The sequence below is a fragment of the Orycteropus afer genome, unplaced genomic scaffold (assembly GCF_000298275.1).
Source record: "Orycteropus afer afer isolate SDZICR_OR568_19922 unplaced genomic scaffold, OryAfe1.0 scaffold00336, whole genome shotgun sequence".
Taxonomy (NCBI): domain Eukaryota; kingdom Metazoa; phylum Chordata; class Mammalia; order Tubulidentata; family Orycteropodidae; genus Orycteropus; species Orycteropus afer.
In genome coordinates this window covers 2,254,086-2,267,517 of record NW_006921923.1, presented here as the reverse complement: position 1 = coordinate 2,267,517, position 13,432 = coordinate 2,254,086, and the positions used below count along the sequence as shown (strand labels likewise).

General features: G+C 38.0%; 1 protein-coding gene across 1 annotated transcript in view; it reads right to left on the bottom strand.

The window, feature by feature from the left end:
• The window catches only part of MID2 (midline 2), a 150,712-nt gene that overhangs the window by 34,576 nt on the left and 102,704 nt on the right, over nt 1-13,432 (bottom strand). The window contains exons 5-6 of the mRNA XM_007952421.2: nt 6,391-6,518; nt 5,174-5,317 (exon numbers count right to left, since the gene is read on the bottom strand). Coding sequence (XP_007950612.1) covers nt 5,174-5,317; nt 6,391-6,518 — 272 coding nt within the window. The remainder of the gene's footprint in view (nt 1-5,173; nt 5,318-6,390; nt 6,519-13,432) is intronic.

Sequence of the window (13,432 nt, the reverse complement as noted above, 5' to 3'; positions counted from 1 at the left end):
TGGAACTAAGATGGGGCAATCTACTTCCATAAAGATTTATTGCCTCAGAAACCCAGTGGGGGTTGCTATGAGTTGGAATCAACTCGATGTCAGTGGGTTTGATTTTGGTTTTATGCATAGGTATACAAATGTGAATGCACGTGTGTATATCTAGCACCCTTACCTTGGTCTCTACTAATCCCATTCTCCTGTGAAAAGGAATCAAAGCTCCTTGAAAAAATTGTCTGATTTCAAGGCTGGGGCAGGATAAGGCCAACATAAGCCTAGAACATTTTGTTACTTCTAGAAAGTAAGGAAGTGCTCAAAAACATTATGGGGTAGTATCAAAAGGTCCAGGGCTCCTTAAAAAATTATCTATATGAGACCAAAGAGTCAAAAACTACTTTGAAACAAAGATGAGAATGTAAGGGGGCTGGCAGTAAAACTAGATCAATGGAAATGGAACAACCAGAAGGGAAAAACTGAGAAAGTTCACACATTGTGAAGAATGTAACTGATGTCACTGAACAATTTTTGCAGAAATTGTTGAATGTGAACTGGTACTGTTGTGTAAACTTTCACCAAAAACACAGTGAAGAAGTCAGATAGCACCTTGAGCAAGTGATCAAAATTAGCATCACCAATGAGAGTCAAGTTCATATGATGATGCCATAAGAAGGACACAACATCACTTCTGTATTATTCCAACCATGATGACAAAACCTGAAACTAATCATGGGGAAACATCAAACAAACCTAAAATGAGGAACAATATAATAAAGAAATAAAAAGGGACTTTAAAAAATGTCGTTGTCACTAAAGACAAAGAAAGGCTGAAAAATACTCCAGATTAAAGAAATACCTGTTCCTAGATTATAAAGGACATTATTGAATATTATTGGGCCAATTGTCAAAATTGGAGTATCAATGTATGAATGGTAAATTAGAAAAAACGTATCACATCAATGTTATATTTCCTAAAATTGAAAACTGAACTGTCGTTTCCACAAGAAAATTGCCCCCCACCCTTTTTTTTAATTTTTATTGTGATTTGGTGAAAGTTTACAGAGCAGAAAATTCCCTTATTCTTAGAAAAAAATCAAGAAAACCCAAACTCACTGCCATCGAGTCAGTCCTGACTCATAGCGACCCCTCCTTGGGTTTCTGAGGCAGTATCACTATGGAAGTAGATTGCCCAACCTTCCTTCTGAGGAGTGACTGGTGGGTTTGATCTGCCAGCCTTCTGGTTAACAGTCAAATGCCTTAGGTACTACGCCACCAGAGCATTTTTTATTCTTAGGAAATATACATCAAAATATTCAGGAGTGTAGGCCATGATGTATGCAATTTACTATCAAATGGGTCAGAGAAAATATATGTATATATAGGGAAAATGCTAGCGAATGATAAAGGAAATGGGCAAAATATTAACAATAGGTGAATCTGAGTAAAGCATATCTGGGCATTCTTTGTGCTAGTCTTGCAACTTTTTTGTAATTTTAAAAGTATTTCTAAGTTTAAAAAGGTAGGGGGACTTGTAAATACATGAACCTCTGCACATCACTGAGATTTGCTGAGATAGGATTGATGACTGAATTATGATAATGGAAGTGTACATCTTGTGAAAAGGTGAAAGGCCACAAAAAGTGGGAATCCATGAACCTGAGTGTAAATGTGTAGTGGACAGGCTTTGGCATGAGAATGAAAAGGAGAGGAAATAGAAGCTATGTCTTTGTGGCAATTCATTACCACAGCCAATTCTCTGGCTGCCTGGCCAGAGAGAGGCTATGGTCAATGTCATTGTAATGCAAATCGCAAAATTGAAACAGAGGCAAGATAAATACAGTAATCAGGAAGCCAAACATCCAGACACCTGTTGGAATTCTCATTCAATTAACAGTCTCATCTGAGATACTGTTGATTTGTGACCATTTAAAATCTTAAAATGGGTGGGGAGAAAGTTGAAAAAGAAGAAAGTAAAAACAAAACAAAACAAAAAACAAAAACAAAACCAGTAAGGAAAACCACTTCTCCAGACTTATTCCTAACTAACAAGGAAGAAATTTCTGCTTACGAAATTGTGGACAAACTTCATTGCAAAGTAGCTCTCAAGATTTAGTCAACAATGTCTGGAAGGACACAGTTGAAGAAGTAACTATGGGGAGGAATTGGGAGGGGAGATCTGTTTGCGTTGTGGGAAATTGCAGTCAATGTCATGAGACAAAGTGTATGTGAGCTGCTGTATGGAAAATGAGTTTTCTCTGTAAACTTTCACCCAAATCACAACAATTTTTTTTTTAAAAAAAGAAAAAAGACTTAGTCAACAGTGGGCAGGTCAGACTAGCAAGCAGGACAGAGATCTAGAACCTTCATATTAATTCTCAGTATAACAGTTTGATCCCATCTGCCCATACAAAATTTTGCCTCAGGACATTGCACTTGTCCTTGTCCTATTAAACTTATCAATCAATGATTGAAGGAAAGCTGGGAGGGAAAGCAAATGCATTGGATGGCAGAATCTAGATTCAAATGGATTCTGGCAAACTGGAATGATGAGCCAAAGCTAGCCAGATAAAATATAAGAGGGATAAACTCAAGGTATTGTATTTCAGTTTCGGCACTCAGTTTCTTAAGTACAGTATTTGGAAGACCTAGGGATTTCAGTTGATGTGGTGGTGCAGCAGTTAAGTGCTCATCGCTAACTGAAAGGTTTGGGATTTGAACCCATCCAGCAGTTCCACAGGAAAAAAGACCTGGCAATGTGCTCCTATAAAGATTAGTAGTAGTAGTGGTTGTTTGCTGTTGAGTCGGTCCCGACACATAGCGACCCCTCCTTGGGTTTCCAAGGCAGTATCACTACGGAAGTAGGATTGCCCAACCTTCCTTCCAAGGAATGGCTGGTGGGTTTGAACCGCCAGCCTTCTGGTGAGCAGTCAAGTGCCTTAGGCACTATGCTACCAGAGCTCCCCTATAAAGATTATGACCTAGAAAACCCTATGAGGCAGTACTATTCTGTCAAATGGGGTCACTGTGATTCAGAATGGACCTGCCAGCACAGAACAACAGCTAAAATATACTCAGTCAACAGTCAGCAGTAAATGTGGCTGTGTGGTGGGAGCACTAGCTAATGTACAAGAGGAAATCATCAAGCTATCTTCTGTGCTGGTCAGACCACAACTAGAGTACTGTAATCACATTTTTTTGACAGCATAATTTAGAAGCACTTTAGCAAACAATTGTGTCCATAAAAGGGATACCAGCATAATAAGGGTCTGAAAATCATGCCATATGAGGAGCAATTGAAGAAACTGATAATGCTTAGCCTGAAAAAGAGAAAATCTAGAAGTGACATTAAGAGCTACCTAAAATTATCTAAAGAGCTGTATGTGATGAATTAGGTTTTTTAGTGAGGCACAAAAGGCCAGAACTAGGACTAAGTGGCAGCTGTGGTTTTATTCAAGGAGTGGTGAGCTTGAAATCCAATAGGTTTGGGTTCAAATCTTGACTCCACCATTCTGTAGCTCTGTGACTTTGGACAACTCACTTAACTTGAGCCTCAGTATCTTCATCTGTAAAACTGAATCAATATCTGAATATGAACTCATGGGGGACTAAGTGAGATAGCATACATGGAAGAGTTTTAAATGGCAAAGTATAATACACATGTAAATTATTATTGCCATTATTATCTACAAAAGGAAAGATTTAGGCCTCTTATAAGGAAACACTGACAATCATTTATACCTGCACAACTGAATGGGCTATTGTTTTAGAGGTAAGCTCTCCATCTCTGGAAATGTTCAAGCAGAGATGGGTTAATCATTTACTGGGTGTCTGAGAGAAGGCAGGAAGATTAGACTATATGACTTCCAAGGTCTTTTCCAATTCTAAGATGCTATGATTCTATTGTTGTGAAGAATTATCCTTTAAGCTTTTCTTTACAAAGAATTATATATACTTGAAAACAGAGGTGACAATCTTTAGCTCTTTGTTACTTCTTGAACTTGCACTCAACTCCCAGAACATGACTGCTTGCTCCATATATCAAGAAGGTGAAGTGCAGTTGCTATCTCTAAGAGTTTTCAGAGCATGACAGACAAATGCCAAAAAAAAAAAAAAGAGAGAGAGAGAGAAAAAGAATATTGGTGAGATCTTAGAAACTTCACAACCTGAAGCAACAACCAGGGTCAAGTGGCTTAGGATGGAGCTGCACGAGGCAAGTGTTTCTTAAGAGACTGACCCCAAATGTCCTTTCACCGTCCACCTCACCATCTGCCCCAGAATTGCTACGAAAAGGAAAAGGACGGCCTATCAAGAAGGTTAAGTCAGAAAAACTCTTTTCATGCCAACCAGTGAGCTCAGACACTGAAGTACAAAGACAAAGGTAAAAGAAAATACTACTTTGAGGCTATATAGATGCAGCCTTAGGGTAGAAATCAGTTCCACTCTTCAATCCAGCTTTAATTCTGCCTTCATTTCCAATTTTCCCCAATCCACTAAGGGCAACTTTCAGCTCAACTTTTCTTGACTGGCAATCGATGAATTAGGTTTCTGCTCTGTCTAGTCTTGCTCCAATTCATCAGAAGGTGAAACGGTAACATGTGAGCTAAATGGTTGCATTTTAACATCTTTCACTTTGTTGCCCACTTGCATACTTTTATATTTAGTGCAATTCTTGGTGAAAGGGAAGAAAATGTAAAGGAGAGAGTGACAGAGGCAGGAGTCCTGTCACCATGTTCACTGATACAAATAGGTACTATGAAGGGAGTCCTTGAAAATAATATATTTTACCGTGATAATGAAGTGGAAGAAGAGTCAAGGAGGGGAATGTTTGCACACATAGAATCAGCAATGATGGTGGCTTAGGTGCCCAGGAACAAATTCTGAGCTATGTTCTGACCTGGGAGAGTAGTGTGACGTGGATTAACTGAAGACAGGCTAAGGTTTACATAAACAAATGGGAGTGGCCCCAGTAACTGCCCAGCAAGGAAACACAAAACTTGGCTTGTCACCCAACAGTAAGGTCTTTGCAATGCCCTGGGGGAACATACACTGTCTATGAAACACTATACTAAACAGCCTAACATGTCTTACAAACACTTGCCTCGTGGCGCACCGGCCAATCTTGAGCAGCTTACTGCTTCCTTACATTTCCTTATCTCTGGCCACAGGCCCCAACTACACCATGACTTACTGATGAAGTTAGCCTGGCCAGTGAATATGGTGTACTGAAGCTCATAGGAGCTGATGCTGAACTCATCATCCGAGATCCAGTGGACTGTAATGGTGTCATGGGAGGCTGTACAGAGTTCTTCTCGGATAGATGGCGGGTTAGGGGCTGTAAAGAAAGATGGAAAAGAAGGTAATGAAAGCACAGTCTCTGGCCTGGAACTGTACAATAGTTACTCTTGCTGTCTAACCAACATCTCTTAGAAAGGAGGTTCTCTTAACAGAGAAGCTTTACATTTTATGTACCACGCAACCTCAAGCTCTCTAAAAGCAATTTTGCATCAACTGTAAATATATTTTAAGCAAAGATATAAGCCTAAATTACTGAGATAATTCCTCAATTTTTCACTCTATCTATATAAACACATAAGTAGTTATTAGAGCAAAGTGGTCACAGGTTTTCTCATTACATGGTTCTCAACATATTTTTTCTGTTTCAGAATTAATTTCATTACATAATTTTGGTGGTATAATCAAGTACAAATTAATATGCATGTCCTCATCAGGAAAATGGGAAGGATCATTACCTCATGGATTTGTTGTGGGAATTAATTATATAAAATTAACATATAGGGTCTGGCATAAAGTAGGTGTTCAATAAATGATACTTATTTTAAGATATTAACAAAAGTAGCCACAAACACAAAGTTATTAGGAGTTGTTATGCATGTATATTTTTCCACATAAATCAGTCATTCAATTAGTCAGCATTTTTAACAGGCTGGTTGAATCCCTCATTTTCTACAGTTGTCTGCAAACCAGATATTTCTTACATTTTTTCTTTCCAATCTGTTAATCCCTAAATTTCCTTAAAACCATTTGAGGGGCACCTGTACCCATAGGGGACACCATTCTAATATTCCTTAATTATCACCTGAGTTCTACATCCATAAGAAACACCACAATATTACTGATAGGTTCATGAGGAGAAATTCATCAGCAATATTTTGTGTTTTACCTTGAAGTAGGGATGGTATATAAATTCTTCCCCCAGAAATATTTGACAAATCACTTTTTTTTATGTTACATGAAAATACATTCTAGCTAAAAAGATGCATGTATAATTTTAAAGCTTATAAAAATATTTTTATAATAAAATAGTGACCTTTTCAGCTTATTTTGAAGTAAAAACATACCAAAAGAAAAAAAATGAATGGGAAGGAAAGCATAGTATTTTCACACCTGTTAAGTAATCTAGCCCCTCCAGTAATTTCTTCTCTCTGGAAAAATCTAAAGCAAAGTTTTCAAAGGCATCATTAAAATTGATGTCTGGAATCAGAACTTGAGAAGATGCAGTTGCCATAGCGACCCTGAAAAAGAGAAAAGTACATCAATATACATCAAAATAGGTTTGCAACCCTCATCCAGTGTTTGAGTTTTGGTGTAACAAGGTGAAAACAAATGACTTGCAGTCATTCATTAAGTGAAAAATATATCTGTGCCTCTCCAATGGAAACCATTTAAATTTTAATGATCAGGAACTAATTAAGGGCTATACCATATTTATTCACATATGTTCCCCCCCTCAAACATACTCCCCCATCCTGTCTTAATTTTGAGAAGTAAATACAGGATTTTTTCCCCTCTGCATCATTTTCCATCTGGCAGGCAGCATCAAAACTAGACCTCTGAAGCCTTGGTAAGAGCAGTTTGAGAGATTTCCACCCCCCTCCTCTATTTTTTTTAATGCCAACCAACAAGCCAGCATGTTGAGTAAAAGCCTTCCCATAAATACTGTCTTTTATTTGATCTTTTATAAATTTATATTTCATTTTATTACTCTCTAATTGTATGCTATGCTAGTTTTTCCCCAAAACGAACTCTAAGCTTCTCAGGAGCAGAGATCATATTTTGTACCTCTTATATCTTCCATGGTCCCTAACACAGTGTTGGACATATAGTGGATAAATAATTGCTGAATTAAAGACTAAATCAACAACAACAGCACCACAACAGCTAGTGTTTATTGAGCACTTACGTATATACAAGGTACTGTTTATGGACTCTACATATATTATCTAATTTACTCCTTACCATAACCCTGTGTAATAGATATTATTTCCATTTTGTAACTGAGAAACTTGGGACACAGAATGGTTAAATAACTTGTCTATGGTCACAAAACCAGTAAGGGTAATAAATGTAATTGAATCCAATTCATCTAGTCCCAAACTCAGTACTCAATAACCATTTAGGTCGTTCTTTTTTAAAAAACAAACAAAAAACAAACAAACAAACAAATTTGAGTTATATTTTGGAAATTCTTAACCAGGTTACACATCAGAATTATCTGGGGGAGGTTTTATCAAAATATGCACATTTAAGCCTTATTTAAGACCTTCTGAATCAGATAAATGAAAACCCTTGAGCACGCAAATGACAGGATGGAAAGTAGCATTAACTTGGCAACAATATGCATGTTATTACAGTGTGGAGCGAAGAGACATTGAATTGTAGGAAGACCAGAGAGGAAATTTTTATGTTGAACTAGTTGTAAGGAGATGAGGGATTGAACAAAGACATATACTCATGCTATACCCTGCCACATGTCTTCCAACAGACAATATAGGTATACAAAATCTCCTAGCTATTTTTGAAAATAGAAACATTTCAGGAATAAACTGTAGGACAGAATAAACAAATGAAAGACTAACTCAGTATAATCTTATAGTCTCACATTGAATATAGCCAGTCTTTCAAGATTTGATGAGTAAGAAGACAACCGCCTCTTTAGGTCAAGTGTTATGTCAGGAAACTGGCTCATGAAATTTCTTCCCAGCTTCCCCCATCTCTTCCTTTCTTCTGTCTATCCTCTAACCATCCATCCATCCATCCACCCACCCACCCACCACTTATTGAGCAGTCTAGTATTACAGGCACTGAACTAGGCAGTGGAGATACAGATGGTGAACAAGTTAATTGTGTTCCTTGCTCTCACAGAGCTCACAGATAATGGAGAGGAAAGTCATTATATAGTCAATACAAGTGCTATTACAAAGGGAATAAAGCATACACAGGAGTCACCACCTAGCATGGACTTGGGAGCTAAGGGCAGTTTCCTTGGAGGAAGTTAATTTTAAGCAATGACCATAGGATAAGTAAAAGTAAGCTAAGTAAAGACTATGTGGGTGTGGTGTGTTCTCTCTTGCCTAATAGATGAGAATTAGGCAAGGGGAGAGTCATTCAGAGCCTTGCTAGCCATGTTACAAGCTTTGAACTTTATCTTAAGAGCAATGGGGAGCCACTGAAGTTATTTTAGGCAGAAGAATGATAGGTTCAAGCTTATGTTTCAAAAAGAGTACTCCAGCTGCAGTGGGTGAACTGAAAGGGGTCAAATTGGAGTCAGGCAAATCAGATTTTAATGTATCCAAGAACAGGTAGAAAGTAAAGTGGTAATGGGAGTGTAGACAAATAAAACAAGAATTGCTGTTCTTGTGTTCTGTTGAGTCAATTCTGACTCATAGTGACTCAATAAGACAGAGTAGAATTGCCCCATAGGGTTCCCAGGCTGCAGTCTTCACAGGAGCAGATCATCAGCTCTTTTCTCCTGTGGAGCTGCTGGTGGGTTCAAACTGCCGACCTTTCAGTTAGCAGCCGTGAGAGAGCTTAACCACTGTGCCACCATGACTACATAAGACAAGAATAGTTAAATCAAAAACATGAAAACAAAACAAAACAAAAAAGAATAGCTGCTGAGGCTACTTCTGTACAACCAAACAACTTATGGGATTTGGTTCCTTGGTTTGGAAGTGTATGGTCATAGATTCATGGGACATCCCACTTAACTTGCCTAATAATGTGTTTAGTGCTTCTGTTCTACCTCATAGTTCACTGTGTAGTGCTTGGGCTCTTCAACACTTGCAAGTGTCCATCTAAAGGCACAACAATTGATTTCTATCCATCTGCAGCAACAGAGGATGAAGGAGAGTCAGGAATAGAAGGAGGCTCATACCCACCAGCCACTCCTCGGAAGGAAGATGGGGCAATCTACTTCTGTAGTGATACCACCTTGGAAACCCAAGGAGGGGTCACGATGAGTCGGGTCTGACTCGACGGCACATAACAACAACAACAACATGGAATGTGTGGCTAATTACTTCCTTGAACAGCTGCCTCCTTTGTCATGAGCCCGAAAGAACTGGAGGGTGCCCAGTTACCAGCACTATTTTGATCAAAGATTCTGTAGAAGAATCCAGACAAAAATGGGGAAAATGCCAAACAGAAATTAAAGTTCCCATGGACTCTATACTTTTTGGAGTTATGGAGGCTGGATGAACTACCAAAGCTATTGCCCTGAGATACTCTTGAAACCTTAAGCAAAAAAAAAAAAAAAAAAAAAAAGAAAATCTATGGCCTTGAACACTGAGCTCTTTTGAAGTTCTATCTATATGGGATCAAATTAATAACAGCAACTCGAAAGGTTAGATAAGAAACTTAGGAAACAATGAGTTCATGTTAATGGGGAAAGAACAATTGAGAAAAAGAGGGTGAGAATGGTTGCAAAACTTGAAGAATATAATCAATGTCACTGAACTGTACATGGAGAAACTGTTGAATTGGTATATGTTCTTCTGTGTATATTCTCAACAACAAAATAAATAAAAGTGTTAAAAAAAAGAAAACAAATTATCAGAAACAAGTTCCACTACATCAGAAATCAAAGAAATATAAATTAAAATGATAGCATTTAGATGACAATGATAGTATTGTAGGCGCTTTTAACGACTATACTAAATAATGCCTACATATTTTTATTAGGATACAAATTTTGGAAACCAATTGAACATTAAATATTAAAATATTGTAAGATACACGTACCCTTTGACACCACATTTCTATTTCCTAAAATATGTAATGATTGAGACATATAAAAAGATATATCCAGAAGGGCACTCAGCACATCATATGTAACTTAATTGTCTAACAATGAGGATTGAATTAAGTAATGTACATCAAAAGATGAAACACTACGAGGCCTTTGGAAATTAGGTTATGCAATAATATCCAATGCCATGGGGGAAAGTTCATGATGTATTGTTAAATTTCAAATGTAACATTAACGAGTTGCCCATGAGCTGATTCTAACTCATGGCAACCCCTGTGTGTCAGAGTAGAAGTATATTCCATAGGACTTTCAATGGGTGATTTTTTGGAAATAGATCACCAAGTCTTTCTTTCAGGCATGTCTGGGTGGACTCAAAACACCAACCTTTCAGTTAGCAGCTGAGCACATTGCCATTTCCACCACCCAGGGACTCAAATGTACAATATAAGACAGTATATATACAGCATGACCCTGCATTTGTAAAATATAAAAATGCAAAGAAAAATCATGGGATCCTGAACTCCCAAGTGTTACCAGTGGCTGGCAGGGTAAGAATGAGTTAAAAATGATTTTGTGGGGTATGTGTGTGTGTTTCTGTTTTTAAGAGAAACACATTAACTATCCTTTTTCAGGAGGAAATATAATGAGTGCCATTTGTAGGGGGGGAGGGAGCAACTTTCCCAGCTAAAATTTTATTTTAACTGAAGTTTCGATGGCTTTACACAATAGAATGAACAGTGGTGGGAAGGAATTTCAGACACAATGAGAGACTAGTAGGAAAGAAATTTAGATTGGGTAAATGTTTGTCAAATCATACCACATAGATAGCCATCTATTTCACCTACACTAGAATATCTCTGAGCCTATGAAAAGAAGATTTAGATATAGATTTGAAAATCATCAACATTTAGATGTTAATTGAAGCCCTAGGAACTAATAAGCTTACAACAGGGAGTGTGTATTGTGAGGGAGGAGAATACCTAGGGCAGAATAATGAAGAACAATAGCATTAAAGGCATAGTCAAGAAAGAGTTGCTCATAAAGGCAAAAGAAACCATGGAGGCAGAAAGAAAGCCAGGAGTGTTCACAGAAGCTAAGGGCAGAGAAATTTCATGGAAAATTGGTCAGTAGAGACAAATGCTACTGAAAGATCAAGTAAGATGAAACAAAGGGGAGTTCATTATATTTAGCAGCAAAATATTCATTTGGTGACCTTGAACACTTTCAATAGTATGGCAGTGGTAGGAAACAGATTTTAGATAGTTGGAAGAGTGAGTGGGGATGATTAAATACAGTGCTTTAAATGTATGGCTTAAATATACCTCTCTTCCCATGAAATCCAACTAAAATGACAGTCAAAAAATAACACATCATAAACCACAAGGACAAAGAGAATGGAAAAACAGATGCCAGCAAGTAAGAGACTGTCAACAAATGTTTGGAAGCTAAAAGGGATGGGTATGTGGTAACCAACAACAGACCAGAGAAAGCTGGATCTAGAAGCCAAAAACATAAAACTGATTTAGTGCCACAAAAAGCTGAAAGTTTGCATAAGGAACAGTTAGATCCCCAGATGCACTCAAACAGAGACTGCCCTTATCTCACCCTGGCAGGAGGTGTGAGATTTACTTTCTGAAGAGCTTTGACACTATACTGCAGTCTTAAAACTCTTAGTTCTCTGGTTGTTGTTGTTAGGTGCTGTCAAGTAGGCTCAGACTCATAGTGACCCTACGTACAACAGAACAAAACACTGCCCAGTTGTGCACCATCCTCCCAATATTTGCCATGCTTGAGCTCATCATTACAGCCACTGTGTCAATTCATCTTGTTGAGGATCTTCCCCTCTTTCGTTAACCCTCTACTTTCCCAAGCATGAGATCCTTCTCTAGGGAATGGTCCCTTCTGACAACATAACCAAAGTACGTGAGACGAAGTCTGGCCATTCTCGCTTCCAAGGAGCATTCCGGCTGCACTTCTTCCAGGGCAGATTTGTTCTTTCTTCTGGCAGTCCATGGTATTTTCAGTATTCTTTGACAACACCACAATTCAAAGGCATCAATTCTTCGGTCTTCCTTACTCATTGTCCAGCTTTTACATGCATATGAGCTGACTGAAAATACCAGGGCTTGGATCAGGGGCATCTTAATCCTCCAAGTGATATCTCTGCTCTTTAACACTTGAAAAAGGTCTTTTGTAGCAGATTAGCACAGTGCAATACATTGTTTGATCTCTTGACTGCTGTTTCCATGGGTGTTGATTGTGGATCCAAGTAAAATGAAATCCCTGATAACTTCAGTCTTTCCTCCAATTAATTATTATCATTATTATTGTTGCTTACTGGTCCAGTTGTGAGATTTTTGTTTTCTTTATGTCGAGGTGTAATCCATACTGCAGACTGTAGTCCTTAATCTTCTTCAGTAAGTTCTTCATGTCATCTTCATTTTCAGCAAGCAAGGTTGTGTCATCTGCATATCACAGGTTGTTAATGAGTCTTCCTCCAATCTTGATGTCAAGTTCATATTCATATAGTCCAGCTTCTCAGATTATTTGCTCAGTATACAGACTGAATAAGTATGGTGAAAGATATAACCCTGACATATACTTTTCCTGAAAAGATTTTAAACCATGCGGTATCCCCTTGTTCTGTTTGAACAACAACCTCCCTCCCAGTCTATGTACAGGTTCCTCATGAGCACAACTAAGTGTTCTGAAATTCCCATTCTTCACAATGTTATCCACAATTTGTTATGATCCACATAGTCAAATGCCTTTGCATAGTCAATAAAAAAATAGGTAGACATCTTTCTGGTATTCTTTGCTTGAAGCCAAGATCCATCTGACATCAGAAATGATATCCCTCTTTCCACACCCTCTTCTGAATACAGCTTGAATTTCTGGCAGTTCCTTATCAACATACTGCTGCAACCATTTTTAAATTATGTTCAGCAAAATTTTACTTATGTGTGATATTAATGGTATAGTTCAATAATTTCCGCATTCTGTTGAATTACCTCTCTTTGGAGTGGGTACAAATGTGACAGATCTCTTCCAGTCGGTTGGTCATGCAGCTCTCTTCCAAATTTCTTGGTATAAATGAGTGAGCACCTCCACTTCAGTGCTGCATCCATTTCTCGAAACACCACAATGAGTATTTCATTGATTCCTGGACCCTTGTTTTTTGCCAATTCGTTCAGTGAAGGGACTTCTTCCTTCAATACCACTGCTTCCTGATGATATGCAACCTCCTGAAATGGTTGAACATCAACTAATTCTTCTTGGCACAGTGACTCTGTACCATCTTCTTTTGATGCTTTCTGCATCAGTCAATACTCTGCCCATAGAATCCTCCAATATTGAATTTTTTTCTTCATTCTTTCAACTTGAGAAACACTAAGCACA